This window comes from Bombina bombina, chromosome 4 (assembly GCF_027579735.1).
Source record: "Bombina bombina isolate aBomBom1 chromosome 4, aBomBom1.pri, whole genome shotgun sequence".
Taxonomy (NCBI): Eukaryota; Metazoa; Chordata; class Amphibia; order Anura; family Bombinatoridae; genus Bombina; species Bombina bombina.
Genome location: NC_069502.1, coordinates 120,348,818 through 120,361,428, shown reverse-complemented (window position 1 = coordinate 120,361,428; position 12,611 = coordinate 120,348,818). Strand labels below are relative to the sequence as shown.

The 12,611-nt window shown below is 39.5% G+C and overlaps 1 protein-coding gene across 1 annotated transcript in view; it reads right to left on the bottom strand.

Moving 5' to 3' along the window:
• Positions 1–1,106: 1,106 nt before the first annotated feature.
• OPN5 (opsin 5) overlaps positions 1,107–12,611 on the bottom strand; it is a 373,243-nt gene continuing 361,738 nt past the window's right edge. Inside the window, exons 6-7 of the mRNA XM_053709616.1 lie at positions 7,242–7,468; positions 1,107–1,322 (exon numbers count right to left, since the gene is read on the bottom strand). Of these exons, the coding sequence (XP_053565591.1) occupies positions 1,283–1,322; positions 7,242–7,468 (267 nt within the window). The 3' untranslated portion in view covers positions 1,107–1,282. The remainder of the gene's footprint in view (positions 1,323–7,241; positions 7,469–12,611) is intronic.

Sequence of the window (12,611 nt, the reverse complement as noted above, 5' to 3'; positions counted from 1 at the left end):
AACTAAACTAAAGATGGCAGGCCTAGAAGCAGCTCATAGGGACGGTGAAGAAGTGGGACAGAGAGGAGGCATCCTGAGCTTCAGACTTCAGCTGACATCTCTCCTCCACTTGAGAAAAAGATAGACATTTATTTTTTTTAATTTTATAAAAGGTTACTGCGCCCACCTTCTTATTTAATAGCGGTCCTCTGCAGGTTCTCATGAAACTTGTTTAAAATGCACTACACTCTACTGCACACATGATTGTGAAAGTGACAATCAGTGATTTGTTGCCCATAATCTTTGTTTTACGCAATATAGAGATTTCAGTTTTATTCTCTTTCTCATCATATTTGACACAATAACGTTCCCCATAAGTTTAACAACCCAGCGCTACTTGTGTACTTTTTTTTATGTTTGTGAATGTGGTTTTACCTTTAGAACATTTTAAAGTTTGACTAGATTCAAGATAATTGTGTGCATGCACTTGGCCAAAAATTGCAGAGGATGGGGGGACAATCAATCGTTTAGTAAGAGGCCCCAAGAGTTATATGCGCAGAGACCATCAACAAAACATACCAAAAGAACAAAGTAAATTTGTTCAAACCATGAAAGTTTGCATGTCCATTTAATTGTGTTTTCTTAAAAAAACCAAAAAAACAAACACAATACAATGAGGTGAGGCAACCACAATTTTAATTTAATCCAAAGGGATGGAAGAATACAATACTTAGAAAAGCTTTTGTACTATCAGAACCAAATATATCAGAATGTTAAATTATGCACTATATAATTTGAAGAAATCAAGGGCATCAAATAGATACAAACATGAAATATGCAATAATTATATTGTCTGTACTGTGTAATTAATACAGTCTGTAGTATATATTTGTCTTTTATTGATATGAATGAGATTTTATAAATATACATAACAAATCTAGTTTTTTGTTCTATTCTTGTAAAGTCAGATTTTATGCCATAATTTCAGATATGGGAGTGACAGTGTCTCCAAAAAATTAAAAATAAATAAAAAAAATAATAAAAAAAAAAAGATACTTAGTGCAAGTTTATTGGTTAAATAAACAACATTATTTAGGTATACTTTATAAATAAAATATTAAAATCAGTTTTGACTCTACCATTGCTAGAATTTTTTATTCGTAAAACTTTATAATATACATAACCATAGGAAAATAATCATTTATTTAAAATACACAGATATCTTCTTATCCAAAACTCTTTAAACCCGAAAAGATCTTTAACAATTTGTATTTGTCCTTTTCAGTGACTTTCCAAAGGGAAATCAGTCCGTTGACTTTCTATATGTGCTTATTGTGTAGATCCTGTGGAAACAAAAAAGTAAAACATTTTCAGTAATAAGTTATTTTTATGGTAAATAATCCTGACCAAATATACAAAACCCTAGATTTCTTATAGATGGGCATAAGGCCTAAACATATCAATATTGGTTCCTGATTTAAAGGGACACGACACACGGAAACTTATTTCATGATTCAGATAGAGCATATCATTCTAAACAACTATCCATTTTATTTCTGTTATCAATTTTGCTTCATTCTCTTGTTATAATTTGTTAAAAGAGCTGTAATGCACTAAAGGGAGCTACCTGAACACACCAGTAAGCCAATGATAGGTTGTATATATGTGGAGCCACCAATCAGCAGCTAACTCCCAGCTTTTGAGCCTAAATATGTATGCTTTCAACAAATAATAGCAAAAGAACAACGCAAATTAGATAACAGAAGTAAATTGGAATATTGTTTAAAATTGTATGTTCTATCTGAATCATGACAGAAAAATGTTGGGCTTCATGTCCATTTAAGTAAAAAATAAGAATTGATTTTAGTGCAGTTTATCAAGCAAGAAGGGAAGCCTACTGGGCAAGAGGTGGATATTGAGGAATGCAGGTAGGGATAGGTCACCAAACCTGATCATATGACAGAAATAGGAAACGCCATGTACCTGGAATGAGTAACCGACAACTATTTGGAGGTATTATTTATCCTCTAGACCCCCCCCCACACACACACACACTACACACACACGTGTGTCATTAACTTAATTGTGTAAGGTTAATTATTTTTTTACTGATTTCCTATACTGCAATTTTTTAATATAGCACCATGATTCCAAAATGTTAAATCATTGAAAAGTGATGCAGTATATCAGTAAAAAGTTTACTAGAAAATATCACATGAACATCTATATATATATATATATAAGGAACATATTTTACCTCAAAGGGAATCAGGATGCTAGTCCCAGTACTATGAAATCTTGGGAGATAACAGAAAGCAAAGTGTGAACTCAGCACTGATGGTGCTGATTGGATGTTTCCACCATGCAGATCAAGCACTTACTCTGATAAGCTGAACAAATTGTAAGGTAAAATATCTTCCTTTTTTACATATAATCAGGTGACATTTTATTGCCAGCATTTTAAAATTATGTTGCACCACTTTCATTTGGTTTAGACAGGGCAGGGTGTATTTTGGCAAACAAGGCACTTGCCTAGGGCAGCATTTTTTTTTGGGGGGGGAGCACTTTTTTAGTCTCACTACACATACACTCACTACACCCACACATACACACACACCATATACACAAATGCGCACTTGAACATTTACTTTTGAAATGCCATGAAAAAAAGTCACATTACATCCTCACCAAAAAATATTATGACCAAATAAAGCCTAAAACCTTGGGGGGGGGGAGGTGGGGATAAATCTATTAATTCTTTAAGGTGATGCTCAAAGTGGGTTAACAAGAAGCACAATAATAGCTGCACATCAGAACATATACTAGCTATTCCACCTAAGTTACTGGGATGAAATAGACCATGTGTATGTGTGTGCCTGTTTGTGCATGTGTATGTGTGTGCCTGTTTGTGCCTGTGCATGTGTATGTGTGTGCCTGTTTGTGCATGTGTATGTGTGTGCCTGTGCATGTGTGTGCCTGTGGATGTGTGTGCCTGTGTGCTGTGCATGTGTGTGCCTGTGCATGAGTGTGCCTGTGCACATGTGTGTCTGTGCGAGCCTGTGCTTGAGTCTGGCTGTGCATGTGTGTGCCTGTGCATGTGTGTGCTTGTGCATGTGTGAGCCTGTGCATGTGTGTGCTTGTGCATGTGTGAGCCTATGTATGTATGTGCCTGTGCATGTGTGTGCCTGTGCATGTGTGAGCCTGTGCATGTGTGTGCCTGTGGATGTGTGTGCCTGTGTGCTGTGCATGTGTGTGCCTGTGCATGAGTGTGCCTGTGCACATGTGTGCCTGTGCGAGCCTGTGCTTGAGTCTGCCTGTGCATGTGTGTGCCTGTGCATGTGTGTGCTTGTGCATGTGTGAGCCTGTGCATGTGTGTGCTTGTGCATGTGTGAGCCTGTGCATGTGTGTGCTTGTGCATGTGTGAGCCTATGCATGTATGTGCCTGTGCATGTGTGTGCCTGTGCATGTGTGTGCCTGTGCATGTGTGTGCTTGTGCATGTGTGAGCCTGTGCATGTGTGTGCTTGTGCATGTGTGAGCCTATGCATGTGTGTGCCTGTGGATGTGTGTGCCTGTGTGCTGTGCATGTGTGTGCCTGTGCATGAGCGTGCCTGTGCACATGTGTGCCTGTGCGAGCCTGTGCATGTGTGTGCTTGTGCATGTGTGAGCCTATTCATGTATGTGCCTGTGCATGTGTGTGCCTGTGCATGTGTGTGCCTGTGCATGTGTGTGCTTGTGCATGTGTGAGCCTGTGCATGTGTGTGCTTGTGCATGTGTGAGCCTATGCATGTATGTGCCTGTGCATGTGTGTGCCTGTGCATGTGTGAGCCTGTGCATGTGTGTGCTTGTGCATGTGTGTGCCTGTGCATGTGTGTGCTTGTGCATGTGTGAGCCTGTGCATGTGTGTGCCTGTGCATGTGTGTGCTTGTGCATGTGTGAGCCTGTGCATGTGTGTGCTTGTGCATGTGTGAGCCTATGCATGTATGTGCCTGTGCATGTGTGTGCCTGTGCATGTGTGAGCCTGTGCATGTGTGTGCTTGTGCATGTGTGTGCCTGTGCATGTGTGTGCTTGTGCATGTGTGAGCCTGTGCATGTGTGTGCCTGTGCATGTGGGTGCCTGTGCATGTGGGTGCCTGTGCATGTGTGTGCTTGTGCATGTGTGTGCTTGTGCATGTGTGAGCCTGTGCATGTGTGTGTGTGTGCATGTGTGTGCTTGTGCATGTGTGAGCCTGTGCATGTGTGTGCTTGTGCATGTGTGTGCTTGTGCATGTGTGTGCTTGTGCATGTGTGAGCCTGTGCATGTGTGTGTGTGCATGTGTGTGCTTGTGCATGTGTGAGCCTGTGCATGTGTGTGCTTGTGCATGTGTGTGGTTGTGCATGTGTGTGCTTGTGCATGTGTGAGCCTGTGCATGTGTGTGCCTGTGCATGTGGGTGCCTGTGCATGTGGGTGCCTGTGCATGTGGGTGCCTGTGCATGTGTGAGCCTGTGCATGTGTGTGCCTGTGCATGTGGGTGCCTGTGCATGTGGGTGCCTGTGCATGTGGGTGCCTGTGCATGTGTGAGCCTGTGCATGTGGGTGCCTGTGCATGTGTGTGCTTGTGCATGTGTGTGCCTTTGCATGTGTGTGCTTGTGCATGTGTGTGCCTTTGCATGTGTGTGCCTGTGCATGTGTGTGCCTGTGCATGTGGGTGCCTGTGCATGTGGGTGCCTGTGCATGTGTGCAGATAAAGAATATATCTTTAATGATTAAACTTTACTAAAAAAGTATATTCATATTTTTTAATTTCTATACTTACATAGTTAACTCAATGGCCATTAAAAGGACAGTGAGTAGAGGAATAAAACCCCCGTTAAAAGAAAAATGGCTAATTCACCTGTAATCATTAGTACATTAATAAATATGATATTTTGCAGAGACATTGGCCCCAAGTTATCAAGGTCTGTCGGACCTGATCCGACAGTGCGGATCAGTTCCGACAGACCTCGCTGAATACGGCGAGCAATTCGCTCACCGTATTCAGCATAGCACCAGCAGCTCACAAGACCTGCTGGTGCAACGCTGCCCCCTGCAGACTCGCGGCCAATCGGCCGCCAGCAGGGGGTGTCAATCAACCCGATCGTACTCGATCAGGTTGATTTCCGGCGATGTCTGTCCGCCTGCTCAGAGCAGGCGGACAGGATATGGAGCAGCGGTCTGTAGGCTCGCCAGAAACACGGGGCATCAAGCTCCATTTGAAGCTTGATAAATATGCCCCAATGACTGTACTCTGTATTAAATAAAGGCATTTGGAACAGTCTATCTACACTAGTGCTTATCTGTATATTAGATCGGTACCCGTTATGTATCTATATATGTGGCCATATTGAAAAGGACACAGCTGTAATCAGAAAAACAAACTCCTGGCTATGAAATAGCGCTGATATTGACGCTGTCTGCAGTCACACAGCATAACTCAGATGGTCTCCACTAGAGATTATTTCTGCAGGAACCAGAGGAAACGCACTTAGCTATAAACAATCTCTGTGGAACAATTACAGAGCGGGGAGTTGCTGTGAATGCTGCAGTCACTTGAGGATAAAGCAGTGTAAAGGAACTCTCCGATTGGGACATGCAGATCTTGTCTTAAAGGAACATTAAACCCAAATATTTTCTTTCATGATTTAGAAAGAGCATCCAATTTTAAACAACTTTGTAATTAACTTCTATGATCTAATTTGTTTCATTATCTTGATTTCCTTTGTTGACAAGCATATCTAAATAGGCGCAGTAGCTGCTGATTGGTGGCTGTACATACATGCCTTGTGTGATTGGCTCACCCATGTGCATTGTTATTTCTTCAAAAAAGGATATTTTAAGAATGAAGCAAATTAAATAATATAAGTATATTGGAATGGAATCATGAAAGAATATTTTTGGGTTTCATGTCCCTTTAAGTAAGTGCATTTTAGTGCGGTTTTATCCCTTGTATATTAAAGAGCCTTTGAGTCGTGGATGTGCTGTTTGTTTGTTTTTTGTTTTAGCTAACAAATCTCATCAGTTCCACAAAGAACTTTAGAAAGGTAAATTTTATCTTGAGAGCTGTTTATATGTAAGTTCTAGATGTGAAGGACAGTACATGTATTGCAGTTTAATGCTCAAAAAAGTGTTTTGAGTGATTTCTCTAGTTTAGGTCATTTGCATTTTGGCCTTTCTAGGGCATGTGGGAAATTACATTTTTTGTACAAAAACAAGTGTTGTAATGTCCCTTTAATAGTAGTACATGGTGATTATACTGTATGTCACGTGGGGCCACATATCCCAAGAAAAAAAAGGGAATTAGTTGCAAATCCCTATTAAGTATAAACACTTAAAGCCAGGATTTTCCCTAATTCTTTGTATTTGAGTGACAGAACCTAAAGTTTGGCATTGGCATATTTGTTTTGCATTTGAATGAATATCTATCTATCTATCTATCTATCTATCTATCTATCTATCTATCTATCTATCATCTATCTATATATCTATCTATCTATCTATCTCTCTATCATTAATCTATTGATCATATTTCTATCTATCATCTATCTATCTATCTATCTATCTATCTATCATCTATCTATCTATCTATCTATCTATCTATCATCTATCTATATATCTATCTATCATCTATATATCATCTATCTATCATCTATCTATCTATGAACACTTTTTTTTTTTTATAATGAACAGATTCCATAATCTTTGCAAATAATTGCTATGGTGATAATAATTTACAAGCATGTATCAATGCCATAGGACAAGTTATCTGGTGCTAATGATATCAAACACCAGTCTGTGCTTTTTTTTCTGAGCAGATGTAGCATACTGGGCAATGGGTTTGCTATGGTTACATATAAGATTGTAAGAGTTTGGCATTTGAAACAGACTTTTGCCCCCCCCCCCTCCCTCCCCACCAAATTTTTGTTCTTTTGGGCTCTCAGTGAGTTCTGAGACTGTCCCCACCAGACAACTACAATTGCTGCTATAGACCAGTAAAGCTGGGCACCTTCTTCATTTAGTAGGGTTTTAGGATATCAGTTATTTTTTCAGGTCCTTGATCTCTTTACTTGATCAATAATAAAAGTTATTTTTAACCAACTATACTGCCCTTTTTCTTTCTCTTGTTTTTTGCAATTTTGAGAATTGTCAACTCAAAACATTACAGCACACTATTTATCTGATATTTACCATCAAATGACAACCTATAACTAATATTTTGATAGTGTATAACAGAAGAAATAATTCATACCTAGAATTTGGCTTCTGAATTGGTTTGCCAGGTTTGCAGCAAGATAATTTGGATCCAATGATTTGATAAATGATTGGATTGTACATAGCTGCTGATTTTGCAAGTAAAGTTGGAACCACGGAAAATTCAATTGGAACAGAATCTGGCTGCCCAAAAGCTGACCAGACAGACACAACTGCATAGGGTATCCAAGCAATAAGAAATCCTGCACAGATCATCATTGCCACCTAGTGGACAAAAGAAAAATAACATGAAGAATAAGAAATTGTAAAACAAACAAACTGTAAAACAAAGTTTAGATACCCAAACATATTTCGAGGAACGTTGCCATTCAAAATCTTCAGTTAAGATAAAAAAAATGCTTTAGCATTGCAGGATTGTCACATTTGTCTTTGGGCAGAACACTAGTGATTTTTAGAAAAAAAAAATACAATTTAACCTCCAGAAAATAAAGTTTTAAAGGGGACATTTAAAACCTCTTGCTTTTGTATAAAAACTGTGCTTTGTCCCACACTCCCTAGCGAGGCAAAAAAAACTAAATCTGTAACCTGGGTATTGAAAAGCATGTAAACATTGCCCAAAAAAGTTATTCGATTTGCTGGATCTTCAGGTTACAACATTTGCAATTATATCTCTCGGGGGGGGGGGGGGGGGGGGGGGGTAGGGCTGACAAGTTTTCAGTATTGAAGAGGACCGTCTTGTATTTTAGGCTGTCCAGTAACATATATGCAAAAATGCTGACATTTTAAAGAACCCTTATGCCTAAACATTGCAAACATGCCTCAGAAAGGACTGACACTGCACTAATTTGAGTTACTGGCAGCCAAGGATGTAAAAAGTGTCACTGTCTTATGTGTTACTGGTAGTCATAGGGGGTGTTATAAGCTGCTCGGTATTTGTTATTTGTAGTTCCTGGGGTAACATTTTTGCTGTTGGTGCGCTACTGGCAAAAAAGAGATGGTGAAATCACTGCTGTGTGTGTGTTACTGGCAGTCAAACAGGTAACATTAATATTAAAGGGACAGTCTAGTATAGATTAAACTTTCATTATTCAGATAGGACTTTTAATTTTAATCAACTTTCTAATTTACTTTTATCATTAAATTTGCTTTTTTCTCTTGGTATTCTTAGTTTAAACTAAACCTAGGTAGGCTCATATGCTAATTTCTAAGCCTTTGAGGGCTGCCTCTTATCACATGCTTTTTAAATCTCTTTTCAACACAAAGACAGAAAGTACACGTGGGCCATATAGATAACACTGTGTTCAGGCACAGGGGGTTATTTAAGATTTAGCAACACAATGCTAAATTTAAGACAATAGACAATAAACAGTAACAGTCATGTGATCAGGGGATGGAAGAAGGTTCCTAGATACAAGGTAATCACACAGGTAAAAAGTATATTAATATAAATGTGTTGGTTATGCAAAACTGGGGAATAATGGGTAATAAAGGGATTATCTATCTTTTAAAACAATAACAATTCTATGGTAGACTGTCCCTTTAAGGGAACAAAATTGAAACAAACATTAAATAGAATTTTATTTTATTATAGTTATAGTTTCAATTTTGTTTCCTTATTAATAATAAGGAAACAACACTGAAACAAAAATTAAATTGAATGTTATTTTAAAGTTATAGAAACATTGTAACCAGCAGTGGACATTATTTATTTAATAATTATACTAAGAGATATGATGTACAAATCTCTATAATTTAAAATTATAAGTTAATTAATATATATTATATATATATATATATATTCGCACAACAAAGAAGGCACTCTCCGTTTACATATGCCGTTTATTAGTAAACGTTTTCGGGGTCTCCCCCGTCTTCAGACCACTTACAGGCATCAATGAAACATCACCTTAAATACCTACTTACCCCCACCGTGAAGCACCGCCATCAGACTCCCAGCTTCCGTGTAGCGCAACTGCGCATGCGCGCCCGGAACTAGGGAGAACCAACGGGGACAAACTACAAAACAAAAGTGCAAAGTCAAACATCTTAACGAAAACATACAAAAGTGCAGCAATTCACCTACAGCAAAGTAACTAAAATAGGTGCAGTGTTACATATTATTATTTCTGCCTTTGTCTAAGCACACTGTCACTAGATTAGGTCTTACACACCCCTTCAGCTAATTCGTAACATACATATCAAGTGTTTGTCTACATTCTAATCTTTAAAGCAAAATATATAAAGGGGTGCCTAAATGTACTGTATCCACTCATTATGTGGTAAACTAATGCCCTCAACTTGGAATTAAGTACATAGTCAAAAACCGTTACTTCAGTACTCATTAAACAAACTTAAAGAAATTAATTAGTCAGCTATAGGACACGGATAGACCTGTCAATTCATCCTAACTAAGATGACCTTAAATAGCACATACTATCTACTCCATCTTACTCAATGCAGCCTAGAGTTTCTTACTTCGGCAAATCTCTCATTGAGCATAGAGGTCCTAGGTGTTAACAGAACACCCAATGCCATAACCTCATTTAAGTCAAATTGTTAGAACAAGTTGCCCACATAGTAAGTGTAGGTGCAAACTGTCCCTAAATACCCTACAGGCAAAACAGGAGGCAGTGGGCGTACATCCACTACAACATTTATAAAAAGCATTGGTAGTCCAACTGGACATTGAGCCCCTTTGGGTACATGGTCTCCAGATTAAAAATCCACTGGGACTCCCGTTGTAGTAGACGTCTGCCCCTGTCACCATCCCTAGAATTACGTTGTATGTGGTCTATAATAATATAGCGAAGGTCAGACACAGCATGACCACTGGTACAGAAGTGGCGAGCCACCGGTTGGTCCGAATCACCATTCTTGATTGCCAGCCGAATCGCTGACCGGTGGTTCGCCATCCTCGTCCTGAGATCATCCTGGATCTTGCCCACATCTCCTGGATGTGGTACTTTTTATTAGACCATGGATGTTGGAACGTGTTGCTCTGGGTTAACCCACTACAGGTAGTGCAACCACTGCAGCGGAAGCAACCTTTTTTCGTGGTTTTTAACCATGTACTTGGCATATAGCTCTCACTATTATCAGGTCTTAGTAACATGTCTTTCAGTGATCTTCCACGTTTGAACCCAACAAGTGGAGTCACACAGGATGCAAAGGGTAAGGTTTTGTCACTCTCCAGAATGTCCCAATGTTCCTTCAAGATATTGGAGAACTGTACTTTTTCCGGTGAAAATATGGTGGTGAAGATCATTTTCTTTTCACTCCTATCTTTCTCCAATTTAGTGAGTGCCTGTTCCTGTGTAAGCAGTGATGCCTCCACTAGTGACTGGTCAAGATACTTGGATCCATATCCCCGATCTGTAAATTTCTTGTACATCTTGTGTAATTGCTGTTCCTTCTTCTCCTGGTTGCTATTATTGCGTACCACTCGCTTAAACTGTGACCTTGGCAGTGATTTTTTCGAGCTGGGAGGGTGACAACTTGTGGCATCCAGTAACGAATTCCTGTCCGTTTCTTTGTGGTATAAGGTAGTACTGATGGCTGTGTCCTCTTTATAAATTCTTAAGTCTAGGAAATCGATGGTGTTTGAATTATAGGTCATCTTAAATTGTACTTGTGGATTCACTTTGTTCAATTCAGAATACCACACCAATAGATCATCCTCAGTACCACACCAGATAAGGAAGAGATCATCTATGTACTGTCGGTACATCCTTATCCTGTGATCTTTAAAGGCGGTGGTAGCCACCGTTTCAAAATGGGCCATGGGGAATCACGGTATATAGACTGGTCACATCCAATGTGACCAGAATATCATCCTCACCACATGTCTGGCAGGTCTTCAGCAGCTGGATAAGCTCCATGGAATCCAAAAGAAAGGAACTGGTGTGTCTCACAATTGGTTGTAAAATAGTGTCCACAAAAGTAGCCAGGGGTTGTAATACAGATCCCCTAGCCGACACAATTGGCCTTCCTGGAGGAGTGATGGGATTTTTGTGCACCTTAGGTAAGGTGTAGATCACAGGGACAATGGGATGTTCCACTTGTAAATAATCCGTCAGGGCTTTATCTATCATGCCTTGTTGATGTAGACATTCCAGATAATTGTCAATTCTTGTTTTAAATGATCCTGTAGGATTGCCCGGTAATCGTCTGTATGTCTCACTATCGGATAGTTGCTGCACAATTTCTTGCTTTTAATCACGATAGTCCTGCAAGACCAGGGCTCCTCCTTTGTCCGCTTCCCGTATCAACAAGTCTTTGTTATTCTGTAGACTTTTAAGAGCTAGGCGCTGTTCTTTATTCAAATTATTCCGAAAGTTATTTCTACGGTCATAAAGATCTGCTTTTTATAAATGTTGTAGTGGATGTACGCCCACTGCCTCCTGTTTTGCCTGTAGGGTATTTAGGGACAGTTTGCACCTACACTTACTATGTGGGCAACTTGTTCTAACAATTTGACTTAAATGAGGTTATGGCATTGGGTGTTCTGTTAACACCTAGGACCTCTATGCTCAATGAGAGATTTGCCGAAGTAAGAAACTCTAGGCTGCATTGAGTAAGATGGAGTAGATGGTATGTGCTATTTAAGGTCATCTTAGTTAGGATGAATTGACAGGTCTATCCGTGTCCTATAGCTGACTAATTAATTTCTTTAAGTTTGTTTAATGAGTACTGAAGTAACGTTTTTTGACTATGTACTTAATTCCAAGTTGAGGGCATTAGTTTACCACATAATGAGTGGATACAGTACATTTAGGCACCCCTTTATATATTTTGCTTTAAAGATTAGAATGTAGACAAACACTTGATATGTATGTTACGAATTAGCTGAAGGGGTGTGTAAGACCTAATCTAGTGACAGTGTGCTTAGACAAAGGCAGAAATAATAGTATGTAACACTGCACCTATTTTAGTTACTTTGCTGTAGGTGAATTGCTGCACTTTTGTATGTTTTCGTTAAGATGTTTGACTTTGCACTTTTGTTTTGTAGTTTGTCCCCGTTGGTTCTCCCTAGTTCCGGGCGCGCATGTGCAGTTGCGCTACACGGAAGCTGGGAGTCTGATGGCGGTGCTTCACGGTGGGGGTAAGTAGGTATTTAAGGTGATGTTTCATTGATGCCTGTAAGTGGTCTGAGGACGGGGGAGACCCGAAAACGTTTACTAATAAATGGCATATGTAAACGGAGAGTGCCTTCTTTGTTGTGCGAATATTTAAGGCTTGTAAGCGCACCCCGGCAGCTGTATAAGTAAAAAAGAGTGCTGGTTCCCTGCTTTTGTATACATTTATTGATTGGACCTGCAGCACCTTGTTGGGATATTTGTCCTCACCCTGGGAGTACATACAGGGACACTATTTGTGTAACAGACTGATTCTGTTAAGTTGTTTTTAA